The following is a 13,932-nucleotide window of genomic DNA, read 5'->3' as shown; positions in this document are numbered from 1 at the left end:
GAGAATTGTCTACAGGAGGCTTTCAAATGTAGCCAGTATGTCCTGGCAGTATCACTTCTGGGAAAGGTGACAGATACAGTGAAGCAGAACCTTTCAACAACGCTGCGTTGTGTGAGGGTTCCTCTTACATCCTAACAAGAACATCACCTTTGTAAGTTTTCCTTAATCCTCAAGTTTCTATCCCTACATCCTAACAAAGTGGCAATCTGACTACCTCTGTCAATATTACATACAAGACTGAGTGAATGATGCAAATCCACTGATTAGAAGGTTTAGTCCGAGTCAGTTAATGAGTGTTTTATACCTGTACTTTGTGTTTTATTGGTGGTTTTCCTTTCTCTTCTTTCCAGCCTTGTGTTTTCAAAATTAGCAACTTAAACCCACAGCAGGAGAGCGCACCGCACCATCCATGCAGAAAGATAAGGACGCCCTACTATTGACCAACAAAGAAGAGCAGTGGAGGAATTTTCATTAGAATGAAACCCCCCAAAAGCCTTAAACCCCACTGTGAAATCACAATGGCACAAAAGAGGTGCCAGCAGGGCTGCAAACTCATAACTGGAAGTGTCGCCATAAAAATGCCACTCTGGAGATGGGCAGGAGGAGGCCGAGTACAGTAAGGCTCACTTCCTGCGATAAGGTGAAGCAAAAATTAAACATGAGCTCCCCTCTCATGGCCACCCATTAAGCAGACCTGGGCACTGCCACTGAAACCCTCTGAATCTCTTTCTTGTCACGTGGGGTCCCTGAAAGATTTCGTCAAGCTTCCACCGACATCGTCTTGTTTTGCCGAATTCTTCCAAACAGACTGAATGTGTGTGTGTGTGTGTGTGTGTGTGTCTGTGTGTGTGTGTGTGTGTGTGTGGAGAAGAGTTGTGAAAACGGCTGCTGGCAGAATGAAACACTGGAGCTGTCCATGCTGTCAGAGTGAAGTGCTGCTGCCTATTTCATATGGAAATCAAAGCAGCAGAATGCAGTCAATTGCCAAACAAGTGACTTTGGCTTGAACTGCGACGCACAGAAGAGTGAAAAACCGGGGGGGCTTCGGCAGTGGCATGGGAGCAAAAGGAAGAAATGGATGGAGCGAGGGATAAAGCTTTGGTCTGGTTACTACTGAGGGAAACTCAACATGAGTTTTGTGTCAAATGTAACAGAGAATTAAGTTGTTACGATGCAATGAAACAGCCACTGGACGACTTATTTTCCCTCGGTGCAGTGAGTCACAGATCACCAGCTGTGAGTTGGAGGGCTGGACTCCATCCTCGGTGTCTGTAACCTAGACTCAGGGAGCTGCAGGAAAAGAAAGGATTTGCTCTCGATCGGTGCCAACTGCATTCTTGTTTTCTAACGCTGTGTTACTGTTGCACAAGGATTTAGGCTCCTACACCGGAAAGAAGCCGGCATGCATGAGGTTTAACGTGCACAGGCCGGCAAGTTTGTATGACCTTAGAAGTTTGAACACGTCATAAGAGACTAAAACCGAAAATATGTTTGATCAAATTGAGACGGACTGTAGCTGCGCACATGACCTGAGCCCAAGCGGAGTGAAATGACATTAGTAAACATGTCTGTTTTCATTATACTGTTTCATAGTCCTCTCATGAAGTAACAACTTAATGAGTAACATAATTGAGGTTGTTGTTGTGAACTTAATGGGTTATTAGGATGTAAGCGGGCAATGATTAATGGAGAAAACAATTCAATTTACTAACAAAATGTGTGTAGAACAGCAAAATCTGCAGAGGGTAGTTAACCACCCCGACAGTCACATCAGCTATTAGTGCCAGTGTCAGCATTCTGCATCAGTCTCAAGGCTGAGGCCGGGATAGGGTGTCACGGAAAGTTACGGAAGAAACAACTATCACACTTAAGGATTTGGGCGGAGGATCAAGCCGAGATTAGGGGAAGTACGTTGTCCCCTCAAAGTGGAACTACACAAATAAACCATTTGTAATCTGTACTGTGTACTCCCAATGTGATTCACGCTTAACTGGAAATGTTCAGGAAGCTTATTCTACTGTGGTGGTCACTGGTCTCATTAATGTGCCGTTGTTTTTATACCTTCAGATGAAAGATAAATGGAGGAGCCACATCACAACCCACAAGTCTCCAAACCTGTATTATTGTGTGTTAATCTAAATAAACATGTGCTTATGAAGAAACAGATTACTACTGAAGATACTGTGCTTTTTAGATAAGACATCATTTTGTTTGTTTCAGTTGTCGTCATCAAAATTCAGCTGTGAGTACAGAGACTGCTGCGATTCAGAGGAAATGCCAAGTAACATTTTTTCAGATGCCACAATCTCAGATATATATTGTCTTCTTTGGCATGTAGAGTTTGACCTTTTCTTTTCTTTTTTTCTGTGTCTGTCAGCTAGTGAGGAAATAGGACGTTTCATAATAAATCAATAAGAAAAGCAGTAGCTGTGACCTTACTCTCCTTGCAGTTCTTTCTCTCAACTTTAAACTGCTCCTTAGGTAGAAATGGTTCCATTCTGCAGCACCTGCAGTCTAATTAGTTGCTTGATTCACACTAAGGAGCTTACGTACTGAGGGTTGAGCAAAAAGAAAGCAGATTACAATTTGAGAAGCAGGATCCAGCCGGGGCGACAAACACAGGGAGACAAACACAAGGCTGTCATGTACAAAAGAGCAGCATCTCAGCATGTTGTTCGTCCGTCTCACGTTAGGACAATAAAGTTCTTCCCTCTCCGGGGCGCGATCAAGTTGGAATCAGTGATTTTTGCGACCTGCCCCGCCGAATGAGATTTGTACCAGCAGCCCTCAGTCCTCACAGATTGTCTGTAAGTCACATGCTCTTTTCTGTTACCTAGCAACAGTAAAGCTCAGGCAAAAGTTCCTCAGGAGAACTTCCAATCTGTCTGAGGGGGGGGCTTTGTGCCTAACCTTTAAAGCAATACTATGTGGTAAAACGTTTAGCTCTACAGCCAGATTTACTTTATCTAAAGGCCACATTAACATGAGTGGAGGATATCGAGTAGCTCGGGTAAAACAAGGGCTTTCTCAGTCAGCAGCAGGGTTGTTTTCAAGCGTTCACTCAATTTGAATGTCTTAATTTCTTATAAAAAATAAACTGAGCTCACCTTTTTCTTTAATTCAGCAAGAAAAAAGTTCAATTTATCTGAGGTTTGTTTTGGTTGAGCAACAAGTGCAATGGGAGAAGGGGGGGGGGGATCACTGGTATCTCAACAACCCTCCCTTTGCCTCAGTGAATCTTTAAGGTGTCACTGAGTGTGGATGAAATAAATAAATTGGAAAATAAAGCCCTTAAATAAATAATAAATCACAGCACTTACCCTCAGAGTGGCACCATCGCACGCAGCACACGACGAAGACGAGGAGGAGTCTGAGTAGCGGTGCTCTCCACATTCTGGCCGGTCCGTCCAGCTCCGCGGTGCAGATGGAGGAGCTGTGGGGGGGGAACTGGCCCTGGGATGCTGTTGCCTTCCTCTTGTCTGTCTCTCTCGGCCCCGCGAGTTGATGAGAAGGGGGCGTGCACAAAGGCCCGGAGCCGCTCCCCCCCACCAGCCCCAGCCCCAGCCCCGGCCCTCCGGATAAATCCCTCTGGCCCTGGAATCTGCATAACGCCATGCGGGCCCGACTTGTCCCGAGTGCCGGTGAACTCTTTTCACTCGGCCCCTTGTGTTTGCTCCATACTTGGGACTTAAAGTCATTGCCGCTAAGGGAAAACAATCATGGGACTATTAGATTATACGAACTATTAGAAATAACCATAATAAACCAGGGAGTCCTGGAGGCCTGGTGATGTCACGTAATCCCTGCGTCTCTAGTCCGAGCCTGATTAGTAGTAGACTTGTTGCGGCATATTTTACACCAACAACCCCCACACACTGAATTTAATGTACACACACAATAATAATTCACTTTATAAGTATTTTACACATGGAAAACGAAGCGTTAAGATGTTATAAATTTTATAAATATTTAATTTAGGGAGGCGTAGGGAAATCGTTCAATTGATACACGACAGACATTTAAAAAACGGGGTAAAAGTGACCAATAAAACTGCCACGTTCAAAAAAAAAATAACGCAACGTTGACAAAGGGGATTTAAGGAACACTTAGAAGATTACCGTTGTTTGTCGGTGCGGTGCGTTCCTCCACTGGTGACCGGTGTGAAGCCGAACGGCGCCATCTTGCGACCGAGCAACGTATCCGTCTCTGTTGCCATTAGCGACCGAGCAACTGAAACTCTCAGAAGTTTCTTACGTCAAATTAGAAGCTGAGCGTGAAACTTAAAAAGTAAAAACAACAAAAACAACACGTAGAAGTGAGAATATGCGTTTCTAGTCACCATGGCAGCCCCTCAGAGAAATGCTGAGAAGGTCATCAGATCCTCTGAGGTATGTAAATGTGACAACGATGAAAAATCACTGTTTGCTAACGAGTCTGCAGAGAATTGTGAGTTCAGAGTTTCCTTACAATGAGTGTTACTATTGTGTTTACACGGCTGTGTGAACCTCAGAGACTTTGTAGCTGGTCGTCCACCACACTGACACATCCACTACTTGCAAACACACACACAGTCTGCATGTCATTTCTTTATAAATGTTTAACTTTTAATATATAGCGTTTCACCCAATGCTTTTGTAATTTAGGTAGCTGTCTATGTATTTCCCCCCTGAAGTTCAGTATTTGACTCTTAATTTGCTTTAATCTGGGAATCTTTTTCCTACTTAATATGATTGTTATGTTCCCAAACAACAAAGTAAATTCCTTGTGTGTTGAAATGCCACTTCGCTACAAATCTGATTCAGATTCTGACACACAACTATCAATACTTTGGAGATATAATGATAAGGTCATGTTAGAAATAAGATTTTTTAATATTTTTTTTCCCAATTCTACGCCATAATTCCAAATATTCCCTGATGCCAGCTTCTTACCTGTAAATTGGACCGTTTCCCAGTTGTCTTGTTAACTCTAGATTTGACTGTGATGATAAATTAAGCTATTTTAACATAAATTTATAATAATAACAATCGATACATAAAATTATACAAGTGGCAGGAAATAGTTTGCCTTTATGAGTACTTTGACATGAACTTTCACATGTATATTGGCTGACAATACAGCTGTACTTTTACTATAAATGCTCTTATGTATGTGAATCAGACTGTATTGACACCTCTTTTTACTGAAATTATAGATATCACCCAGGTCTGCCACTTCATTGTCCCAACTTCAGTAAATTGGGTCATTTTAAAAACAGTGAGCATGTTTACATGGACAAAAAAACTCCAACTTGATCTGGGTAAGATGTCATATTGACTATGATGTTTTACACAAGTTGTTAATAGAGTCCTCAATTCATATGCTGGTCATGTTGGAGATCAAAGTCTGAGTATGACAACGAGCAGTTACATCTTGAAGTCACAAAATGTCTCAAAAAGGACATTGTAATTCGATTAAGCTCTAGACATGTCTATAAAAAGTAATTACGAGTTGAAATACTCCTTGTGTCGTAATTTGGTAGTGGCTATTGGTCCAAAAGATGTGTCTTTCAAAATAAACAAGTCTAGTTGGGTTGTACTCAGGCAATTAAAGAAGACCATTGGAATCCTACCTGGTCTAAGTCTTTATTGCCCCCTAGTGTCTAAAAATATAAATGCAAAAATAAAAATATTAATAATCATTGGCCCTCTGTACTTTTGCAGATCACAGGCAGTGCCCCTTCACTTTTCTCGAAGCTTAAAGGTCAACGTCAGCACAATGATTCTCATGTTTGATGGCATTTCCAATTCCTTCATGTAAATGATTTGTTCTGTTGCATTCCAGCATCCACGGAGAAAGAGAGCAAAAGCCTGTAATGCTTGAACATCTTCACCTTTAATAGGTGTCTAGCTTATTACTCTCTCTATCTGAGCAGAATACATTTTTTGGTCATTTCCAAAATGTTCTCGTGAGGATCTCCATTAAAAACTAGAATGTGACTGGAATTTTTCCAGTTTTGTTGATCTAGGGGTGGGTTTTAACTCTAATTTTCCAAAGGAATGTTTTTTACTTTGATGTTCCAAAGGATAGTTTTTTTCTTCATGTAGTGGTTCTCTGTCCAAAAGATGGTTCTGTCAACATTCATACACTTAACAAAAAGCCACTGAGGCACCAGACTTGTTGGGTTGTACTCAGGCTAAAGAAGTCCATTGTCCAAGTTGAATTTACAGTAGGGTAGAAAACAAATAATTTCCCTTCCTGCTGCTTCCCTCATAAACACACCTGCTACCTGTGTCTAAAAATATGTGTCTAAAAATATAAAAGCAAAAATTAAAAAAATTAAAAATTAAAAAAATAATTAAGTATAAAAAATAATAATTAAGTATTAAAAAAAATAATTAAATTAAATTAAATTCACTTCTGTGCTGGAGGTGCGAATTTGAGGATGTTAAAGCCCTCAAAAGCCAATTAATTTGCCTGAAAAAACATTTCTAGGACTGCAAAGCAGCAGTGAGCAGGCCAAGCACATGCATTTGTTTTTTAAAGCTCAAATACAGCATGAATAAGCTATCAAGCTGCTAAATGTGCCCGTCTATTAATATAAGCATGTGGTTATAATAAGTAGTATTAATTGTGTCTGTCTATCATGTTTTATCATCTGCCATTTTCCTCTCCCACCAGCATATGGACAGTTTTCGGAGGTCACTGGACAAACTCCTGAGTCTTTCCACAGAGGATGGGACTGAGACAGAAATGCTGCGGTCCAGGATAAATGAACAGTCAAGTATGATCTGCATCCTGAAACAGAGAGCAGATGAGCTGACACTCCAATGCCAAGCCCTGCAGAAAATCAACACAGAGCAGGGGGACGGAGTAACAGACCACCAGAGAGAGCTGGACAGTGAAAGAAAGAAAGCAGAGTTAATAGAGAGGAGGTTTAATGATTTAGCTGCCAACAATCAAGCAATTATTGTCTTTATGGATGAGCACAAAAGTCAGAATGCCCAGTTGAAGATGGAAAACAAACGGCTGCAGTCAGAAAATGACACACTTTTCTCCCAAAAATTGCAAGATAAAGAAGTGTTGGTACAAAAACTGATGAAAGAAATCCAACGGCTGACAGAGGATTACACAAATAAATCAAAGGACTATCAGTAAGTTTATTAAAATCACTCATATACCAATAAGCATGAATCATTTAGTGGATACATCTATTTGTAAAGGTACTGAAAAATCAAAATCAACATCAGACTTATGCATAATTGTAAAATGTAAAAACTGAATTTGGACTTGATGCAAACAATATGGAGATGTCAATTGTGATAGGCATTTTTAACTTTTTAATCATTTCATTGATAATGTAAGGCAAATCTATATAATACTAATAACATATAATCAACTTTTTAATAGTACTTTCCCTAGCATTGTTAGCCAGTGCTTCACAGTGTAGATATATGGATTAATCAGTAATGCAACTGGTTAACCATAAATTGCTACTACATGCTGGATATTTTGCGATTCTGTTTCAGAAAGAATTTAACTGAATGTCAATCAAAACTCCTGGAAGAAGCGACTCAACATAAAGCCAAAGAAGCATCGCTACTTGATCAATTGCACGACACTGAGCAACAGCAAAGAGAAGCTGTAGAAATGTGCAAAGGTGAGTAGTTGACGTTTTCTCTCAAGTGCAACAATTACAAGTTTTTATAAAAGTGTTGTCTACATTCAGAGCTGAGGCTGAAGCTACAAACAGATGAAGAAAAGAACACTGCGCAGGAGATCAACATGAAGAAAAGAACACGTCTTATCAAAGAGAAGGAAGAACTGTTGTCTCTGTCCATAGAGAGAGGGAGAGTTATACAGGTGATATAAGAGAGTATTTGTTGAAAAATTTAGAGTGATTCAGTCCCTTCATGTAAATACACCTTGGTCTTAAATTCAGGAGAAACAAGAGGAAATCCAGCAGCTGGAGAGAAAATGGAAAAAGGAGAAGAAATCCAGAACTGAAGCAGAAGACAAGTAAAGTATTTTATTTTACATTACACTGCCTAGTAGTATAACTAGTAATAACTCCATCGGTCTTTGACATTGACGCAGATTTGAGCAGGACGCAGAGACTGTGAACGCAGACGTCAAAGTGCAGTCGCTCAAGTGTGCTCTCAATGACTCAGCAACAAAGTACCAGAGGCTTCAAAAGGTTTGAAATCTGCAGCATTGCAGCATTGAAAAGTGAAATCAGTCGCCCATAAAGAAATGATCCAACATGTTTTCCTCTTTAAATTATGTTTGCAGGATTTCGATGCCTTCAGAGAACACAGTGCCAGCCTCCTGACACAGGAGAGGGAGCTGAATAAGAAACTTCGCCACATGATAGGCTAAATTTTTAGAGAGAAACACCGGCTCATTAGGAAAAGTCAATGAAAATGACACAAGTTGACTCACCTTGAGTAGTGTGAATATTATTGTCTAGAAGAGTGTCAAGCTTGTTTTCTCTTTTTTATGTACTTACGGTTGATTTGTTACTATATAGTGTAAACATTTTTTATTTGTGTCTTTAAAGGTTATCAACCTGAAAAAAGATATACTGATTAACTCTGAAAAAATTAAAACTGAAATTCTACAATCAACATCAAAATTGTGCACTAAGTGGATGAAAATAAAAAGAGGAAAAGAAGAGTCGTCCATTGCCTCCTTTAAAGTTAACAAGGCTGTTTTCAAGTGCAGGCAGGAGGTGAACAAAAACCTTGGAGAACTTGACATTTACTATGATAGAAGTGTTGTCATCTTACCAATGAGACATGGTTTAAATAAAAATGAAAAACAAATGTTATTTTTCACCAAGAATGTTTGCTCACCGACTGCTGGCAATGAAAGCCCATCACAAAAGTTAACATCACAACATTATATTTTTTTTATTTAATCTTCACATTTCAACAGAAATGGGGCCACAGCACATCATATGTAACTTGACACTTCAGCAGTTCCTCTACTAGAAGTTATACTGAACAAATATGTATCTCGTAAAACCGACAAATCAATTACTGGCAGCGTGTTCGTCTGCCAGTCTCTGAGCCTTTTCGACAACTTCCTCAATCGGACCCACCATGTAGAATGCTTGCTCTGGCAGGGAATCGTATTCACCTAGACATAAAGAAAAGGATTGAGTCATTACCATCAAATGTCCTTAATTAGCCCTTATTTATTCATGTCTTAGCGTCGGTGCGGCACTGTACCTCCTAGAATACTCTGGAATCCTTTGATTGTTTCCTTGAGAGGCACCAGCTTGCCCAAGTGACCAGTAAACACCTCAGCGACCTGGAACGGCTGCGACAAGAAACGCTGGATCTTGCGAGCGCGGGAAACCGTCAGTTTGTCATCCTCAGACAGTTCATCCATTCCCAGGATAGCAATGATGTCCTGCAGGGATTTGTAATCCTAAACAAAAGAACAGATTAACTGTGAGACAAGGTTTCATTTAAATTTATGCATTGCAGCAGTTGTTTACAGTGAGTCAAACTCTCAAGACTGTAAATGAAGACGGACCACATGACGGCGCCTCAAAAGTGAAGCCAAATCATCTTTATCGCTCCACCTCCTCCATGTTGGAGGATGGGACATGGACCAAACTTAGGTCAAAGTTCACGTTTTTAAAAGGGTTTCTGTCATTGTAAGTAGTTCTAATCACATTGATGTCTGTTTAACTGCTAATTTCCACCCAAGTTTGATTTTAATTGTGATTGGTCGAGTGCGCGTATCAGCAGGATATTGATACCATGGCTCCACACCATGATAACTACAGCCGACTCTGGCTCCAAATTAAAAAGTGCAAGATGGCAGCACCCATATCCAGTTTGTTTTGGTTTCATTTTTGTACAATAGAGACCGAATACGCAACATGCCTCTTTATTCTATGGTCATAATTTGTTGGCATCCACATGAGGCTAACCTGAAGAATCTTCTGGACACCACGGGCAATATCGTAGTGTTCGGCCCCGACGATGTTGGGGTCCATGATACGGGAGGTCGAATCCAGAGGGTCCACAGCAGGATAGATTCCAAGCTCAGCGATGGCACGGGACAGCACAGTTGTCGCATCCAAGTGAGCGAAAGTTGTGGCAGGTGCAGGATCGGTCAAGTCATCAGCCGGCACATAGATGGCCTGTAACCCAGTTTACAGTTGGGGTATGAATAGACCAGAAATAGCAGAGTGTGCTGAAATATGATTCCCATCTTGTGTCTTCTCACCTGTACTGAGGTGATGGAGCCCTTCTTTGTGGTGGTAATTCTCTCTTGCATTGTACCCATGTCAGTGGCCAGGGTGGGCTGGTAACCCACAGCAGAGGGGATACGACCCAACAGGGCAGACACCTGGAGAAGAACAAGCATTCAGACACGAGATCCAAAAAGTACTGTTCCATTAATGACATCTGCAAAAATTGGGGAAGAAAATCTAGCATAGTGAACCTCCGATCCAGCCTGTGTAAATCTGAAGATGTTGTCAATGAAGAGCAGCACGTCCTGTCCCTCCTGATCGCGGAAGTACTCGGCCACAGTCAGACCAGTGAGAGCAACTCTGGCCCGGGCACCTGGGGGCTCGTTCATCTGACCGTACACCAGCGCTACCTGAGAATGTGAAGACCCGGGAAGTTTAGCATGATATAACACACAGTATCTTTGAGTGTTCTAACAAATACAGTGATCTAATTAGAGATTGTGACCTTTGAGGAGTTGTCGTTCAGGTTGATGACACCGGACTCGATCATTTCATGGTACAGGTCATTTCCCTCACGGGTTCGCTCTCCTACTCCGGCAAACACGGAGTAACCGCCGTGAGCTTTGGCCACGTTGTTGATCAGCTCCATAATCAATACAGTCTTGCCCACACCAGCACCGCCAAACAGACCTGAAAGAACACATCATTAAACAATTACCAATCAGCATGATAAGCATGTAGGAGAATGTGTCAAAAAGAAATGCTGGTAATATAATACACCAACCGATCTTTCCACCCTTGGCATAGGGGGCCAGCAGGTCGACCACTTTGATGCCAGTGACCAGGATCTCCTGCTCCACACTCATGTCCGTGAACTCAGGGGCCTCAGCATGAATAGCAGCAGTGCTGTACACATAATAATTCTCATGATTAAATGTGAAATGTATAGAATACAACTTTATTGTCAACAAGAGACCCAAATCACACACAGGAAATTAAATCGTTCCCTTTTTAAAAACTATATCGTATAAATTGTGATGAAGTTTTATAAGGTTACTTCCACATTTAAACAAATGAGTTTGTAGCTGCTACAGACTGGGTAGGGAGGTCAGAAATGATTTAGAGAATTTGGTCTTGATAGTGGGGATTTGTTGACATTACAGCTGCTCTCAGACTGTAGAGGCAGTATAAAGACAACGTAAGGTTGCTCCCAACATTTTGTGTTTTCCACAGCAGAATTGATTTGTCATGTCCTGCCTTCAGCTTGCTTTACGCAAACGCCAAAGCTCGACTGAATTTTCTGACTTGGACGATTTCCTGCGGTTTTCTTTTTTCTGTGAAAGGACAACTCTGGAAAAATGCCCAGACCCAAATTTCCTGGAGGTCAAATTCGAAAAATGGGTTCAGAAAAATTCAGAAGTCCAGCATCAATCTTTTCAATAGAATACTCACTGTTTGGTGGTTATTGGACCCCTCTCGTCGATGGGTTCTCCAATGACATTCATGATCCTGCCCAGGGTCTCAGGACCCACAGGGATCCGGATGGGGGCCCCTGTGTCCAGAACCTTCTGACCTCGAACCAGACCTTCAGTACCATCCATGGCAATGGTCCTGACTGTGCTTTCACCTGGAGAAACACATGAGGAGGGACGGTAAGACAGTGTTTTAAGGTCATAGCAGGCGTCTCAGCTGCATTACAAACTTAAACCCACTCACCGAGATGCTGGGCCACCTCCAGCACCAGCCTGCTCTCGCGGTTAGCCACCTCCAGTGCATTGAGAATGGGAGGGAGGCCCTCATCGAACTGCACATCCACCACAGCACCGATCACTGCCACGATGCGGCCATGGGCCGGTGCAGCCTGATCAGCCGCTGCATAAGCCCTGCCTGAGGGGGAAAAGAGACAAGAAGGGGACACTGATATAAATGGCGACACGTTGGAAGTGCGACAACAGCAGCTGGATCTGAAAAAAAATCTAAATATAGTTTAGTTTTCTATTTGTTAGGTTTCTACAGGTTTGATTTGATATCTTTTAGATTCTAGAAAAAGACTGAATGATGATCAATATATCCATGCGTGGTACAAGAAGAAATTATAAACTTATTTAAAGTTAAATTTGTTTTATAAAATAAAAAACTATGTAAAATGTAAACGGAATCAATTTACTTAACAGATTCATCAAATTCGAATTACAGTGATAAACAATTATTATTGTAGCGTTAAACCAAGTCAGGGAAACTGTGTCGCAGTTGATTTGTACAAAGTCACTTTGCAAGGTCATTCATTGCAGTGAGCAAACCAAACCACTACCGGAGCTACAGAGTCCGACTGAAGGAAACACTGTGATCATATAGCAGCTTTTACTCGAGCAGCTCCAGCTGAACAACTATCTCTTCATCGCTGACTGAAGTGAACGGAGAGACTTCATGGAGAAGTTGTGTGCTGAACCTGCTGCGTCACAAAACCAGTCACGGAGAAAACACTGACAGTCGCTCCGTGTAAAACACAAAGTGCTCACTTACTGGCATTAAGAGCTGCATGGTTGGTGCTGACCGTCTTGAGGGAGTTAATACCGGGGTTGAGAGCCCCCAGAGCGCGACGTCCTGCATAGCCCAACATGTTAAAGATGGCTGAAGGTGAAGGCGCACAGACACACACATAGACAAACACCTACAGGTGATCAGAGGAACTGCTGAGCCCTTTTTCAGTGTTGTTATGACCCGCTCTAACCGCAGGGGGGCAGCGCCCACCCCCCTAAAGCCTCACACCTGACATTCATTAATTTAAATGAGAACACGAGAATTGATTAAAAACAGGTGAAAAACAATAAATTGAAACAAATGTTATTTACAAACAGTGATAAGCGGGTAAAAAACTCAAACACTCAATCATTGGATCTACATATTCAAAAAGGAGTGAGAAGAAGCACAAATCTATTTTAATCTCACCCTTATCCATAAATCATTAAAGGGATGGTTCACCCTAAAATGAAAATTCACTCATTATCTACTCACCACTATGCTGATGGGGGGGGGGGGGGGGGGGGGTGGGGGTGGGTGACGTGTTTGAGTCCAGAAAACGTTTTTGGACTTTCAGGGGTACAGCGTGCATTTGGGCCAAATCCAATAAAACTGATGTAACTGGTGAGGGGAGAAGTGGAAAGTGATTAATTTCAAAATCCACTTTTCCATATAGGATTCAGTTGATTGATTGATCAACTGAAATCTGATTGGTTAAAATTAAAACACTCTTCATATAATTCTCTTATCTTGTAATCGTTTGCAGTCATAAACACAAAAGGGAACATGCACAAAAGCATTCAGTCGGTGATAAAAGTAAATGAACGACAACTGGATTTTAAAGTTATTTTTCCACATCCGATAAATCTTGCTGCAGGACATACACACCGTGAACTGCTGCCATTCGTCATAAAACAAAGTGACGGGCTGAATTTTGGCCAAGCGATCATTCAGCGCCACATTCCTTTGTGTCAGGGAGTCTCCTCTAATTGCCTCTTGCCTGAAGCTTCGGAATACAAAGCCTCTTCACCTCGAGCACGGAAGGCAGAATGCTAAATGAATCTTAAGCCATGTCTGCACAGGACCGGACCCCATGCGTCTTTAAATCACAGCTGGAGGAGTATGCTAAGAGGTCACGACTACGAGTCAGATGGTCATCTCTCAGGGTCTTAGAGGTGAACCACCAGGGGCTTTCAGCAATTTATTTTCTGAAAGATATC

At 41.7% G+C, this 13,932-nt stretch overlaps 3 protein-coding genes across 3 annotated transcripts in view; 1 reads left to right on the top strand and 2 right to left on the bottom strand.

The window, feature by feature from the left end:
* Positions 1 to 3,393, bottom strand: part of lrp2a (low density lipoprotein receptor-related protein 2a) — a 46,368-nt gene extending 42,975 nt beyond the window's left edge. Inside the window, exon 1 of the mRNA XM_053439534.1 lies at positions 3,321 to 3,393. Coding sequence (XP_053295509.1) covers positions 3,321 to 3,393 — 73 coding nt within the window. The remainder of the gene's footprint in view (positions 1 to 3,320) is intronic.
* A 947-nt stretch (positions 3,394 to 4,340) lies between these two features.
* Positions 4,341 to 8,358, top strand: zgc:172182 (coiled-coil domain-containing protein 89). The gene is made up of 7 exons (XM_053440352.1): positions 4,341 to 4,446; positions 6,605 to 7,133; positions 7,509 to 7,639; positions 7,709 to 7,842; positions 7,922 to 7,998; positions 8,077 to 8,176; positions 8,272 to 8,358. The coding sequence occupies exons 1-7, from the start codon at positions 4,341 to 4,343 to the stop codon at positions 8,356 to 8,358; spliced, it is 1,164 nt and encodes a 387-aa protein (XP_053296327.1).
* A 518-nt stretch (positions 8,359 to 8,876) lies between these two features.
* On the bottom strand, positions 8,877 to 12,857 carry LOC128456150 (ATP synthase subunit beta, mitochondrial). Its single transcript, XM_053440219.1, has 10 exons — positions 12,716 to 12,857; positions 11,909 to 12,079; positions 11,645 to 11,819; positions 10,977 to 11,098; positions 10,698 to 10,882; positions 10,444 to 10,602; positions 10,225 to 10,347; positions 9,926 to 10,138; positions 9,213 to 9,414; positions 8,877 to 9,120 (listed from the first exon to the last, which is right to left on the bottom strand). Exons 1-10 carry the CDS (start codon positions 12,810 to 12,812, stop codon positions 9,014 to 9,016), a joined length of 1,554 nt encoding a protein of 517 aa, XP_053296194.1. The 5' UTR covers positions 12,813 to 12,857; the 3' UTR covers positions 8,877 to 9,013.
* Positions 12,858 to 13,932: the final 1,075 nt, after the last annotated feature.

The sequence above is a fragment of the Pleuronectes platessa genome, chromosome 14, assembly GCF_947347685.1.
Source record: "Pleuronectes platessa chromosome 14, fPlePla1.1, whole genome shotgun sequence".
In the NCBI taxonomy this organism is placed as follows: Eukaryota; Metazoa; Chordata; class Actinopteri; order Pleuronectiformes; family Pleuronectidae; genus Pleuronectes; species Pleuronectes platessa.
The sequence above is the reverse complement of the archived record's forward strand: the minus strand, read 5'-3'. Positions and strand labels throughout refer to the sequence as shown.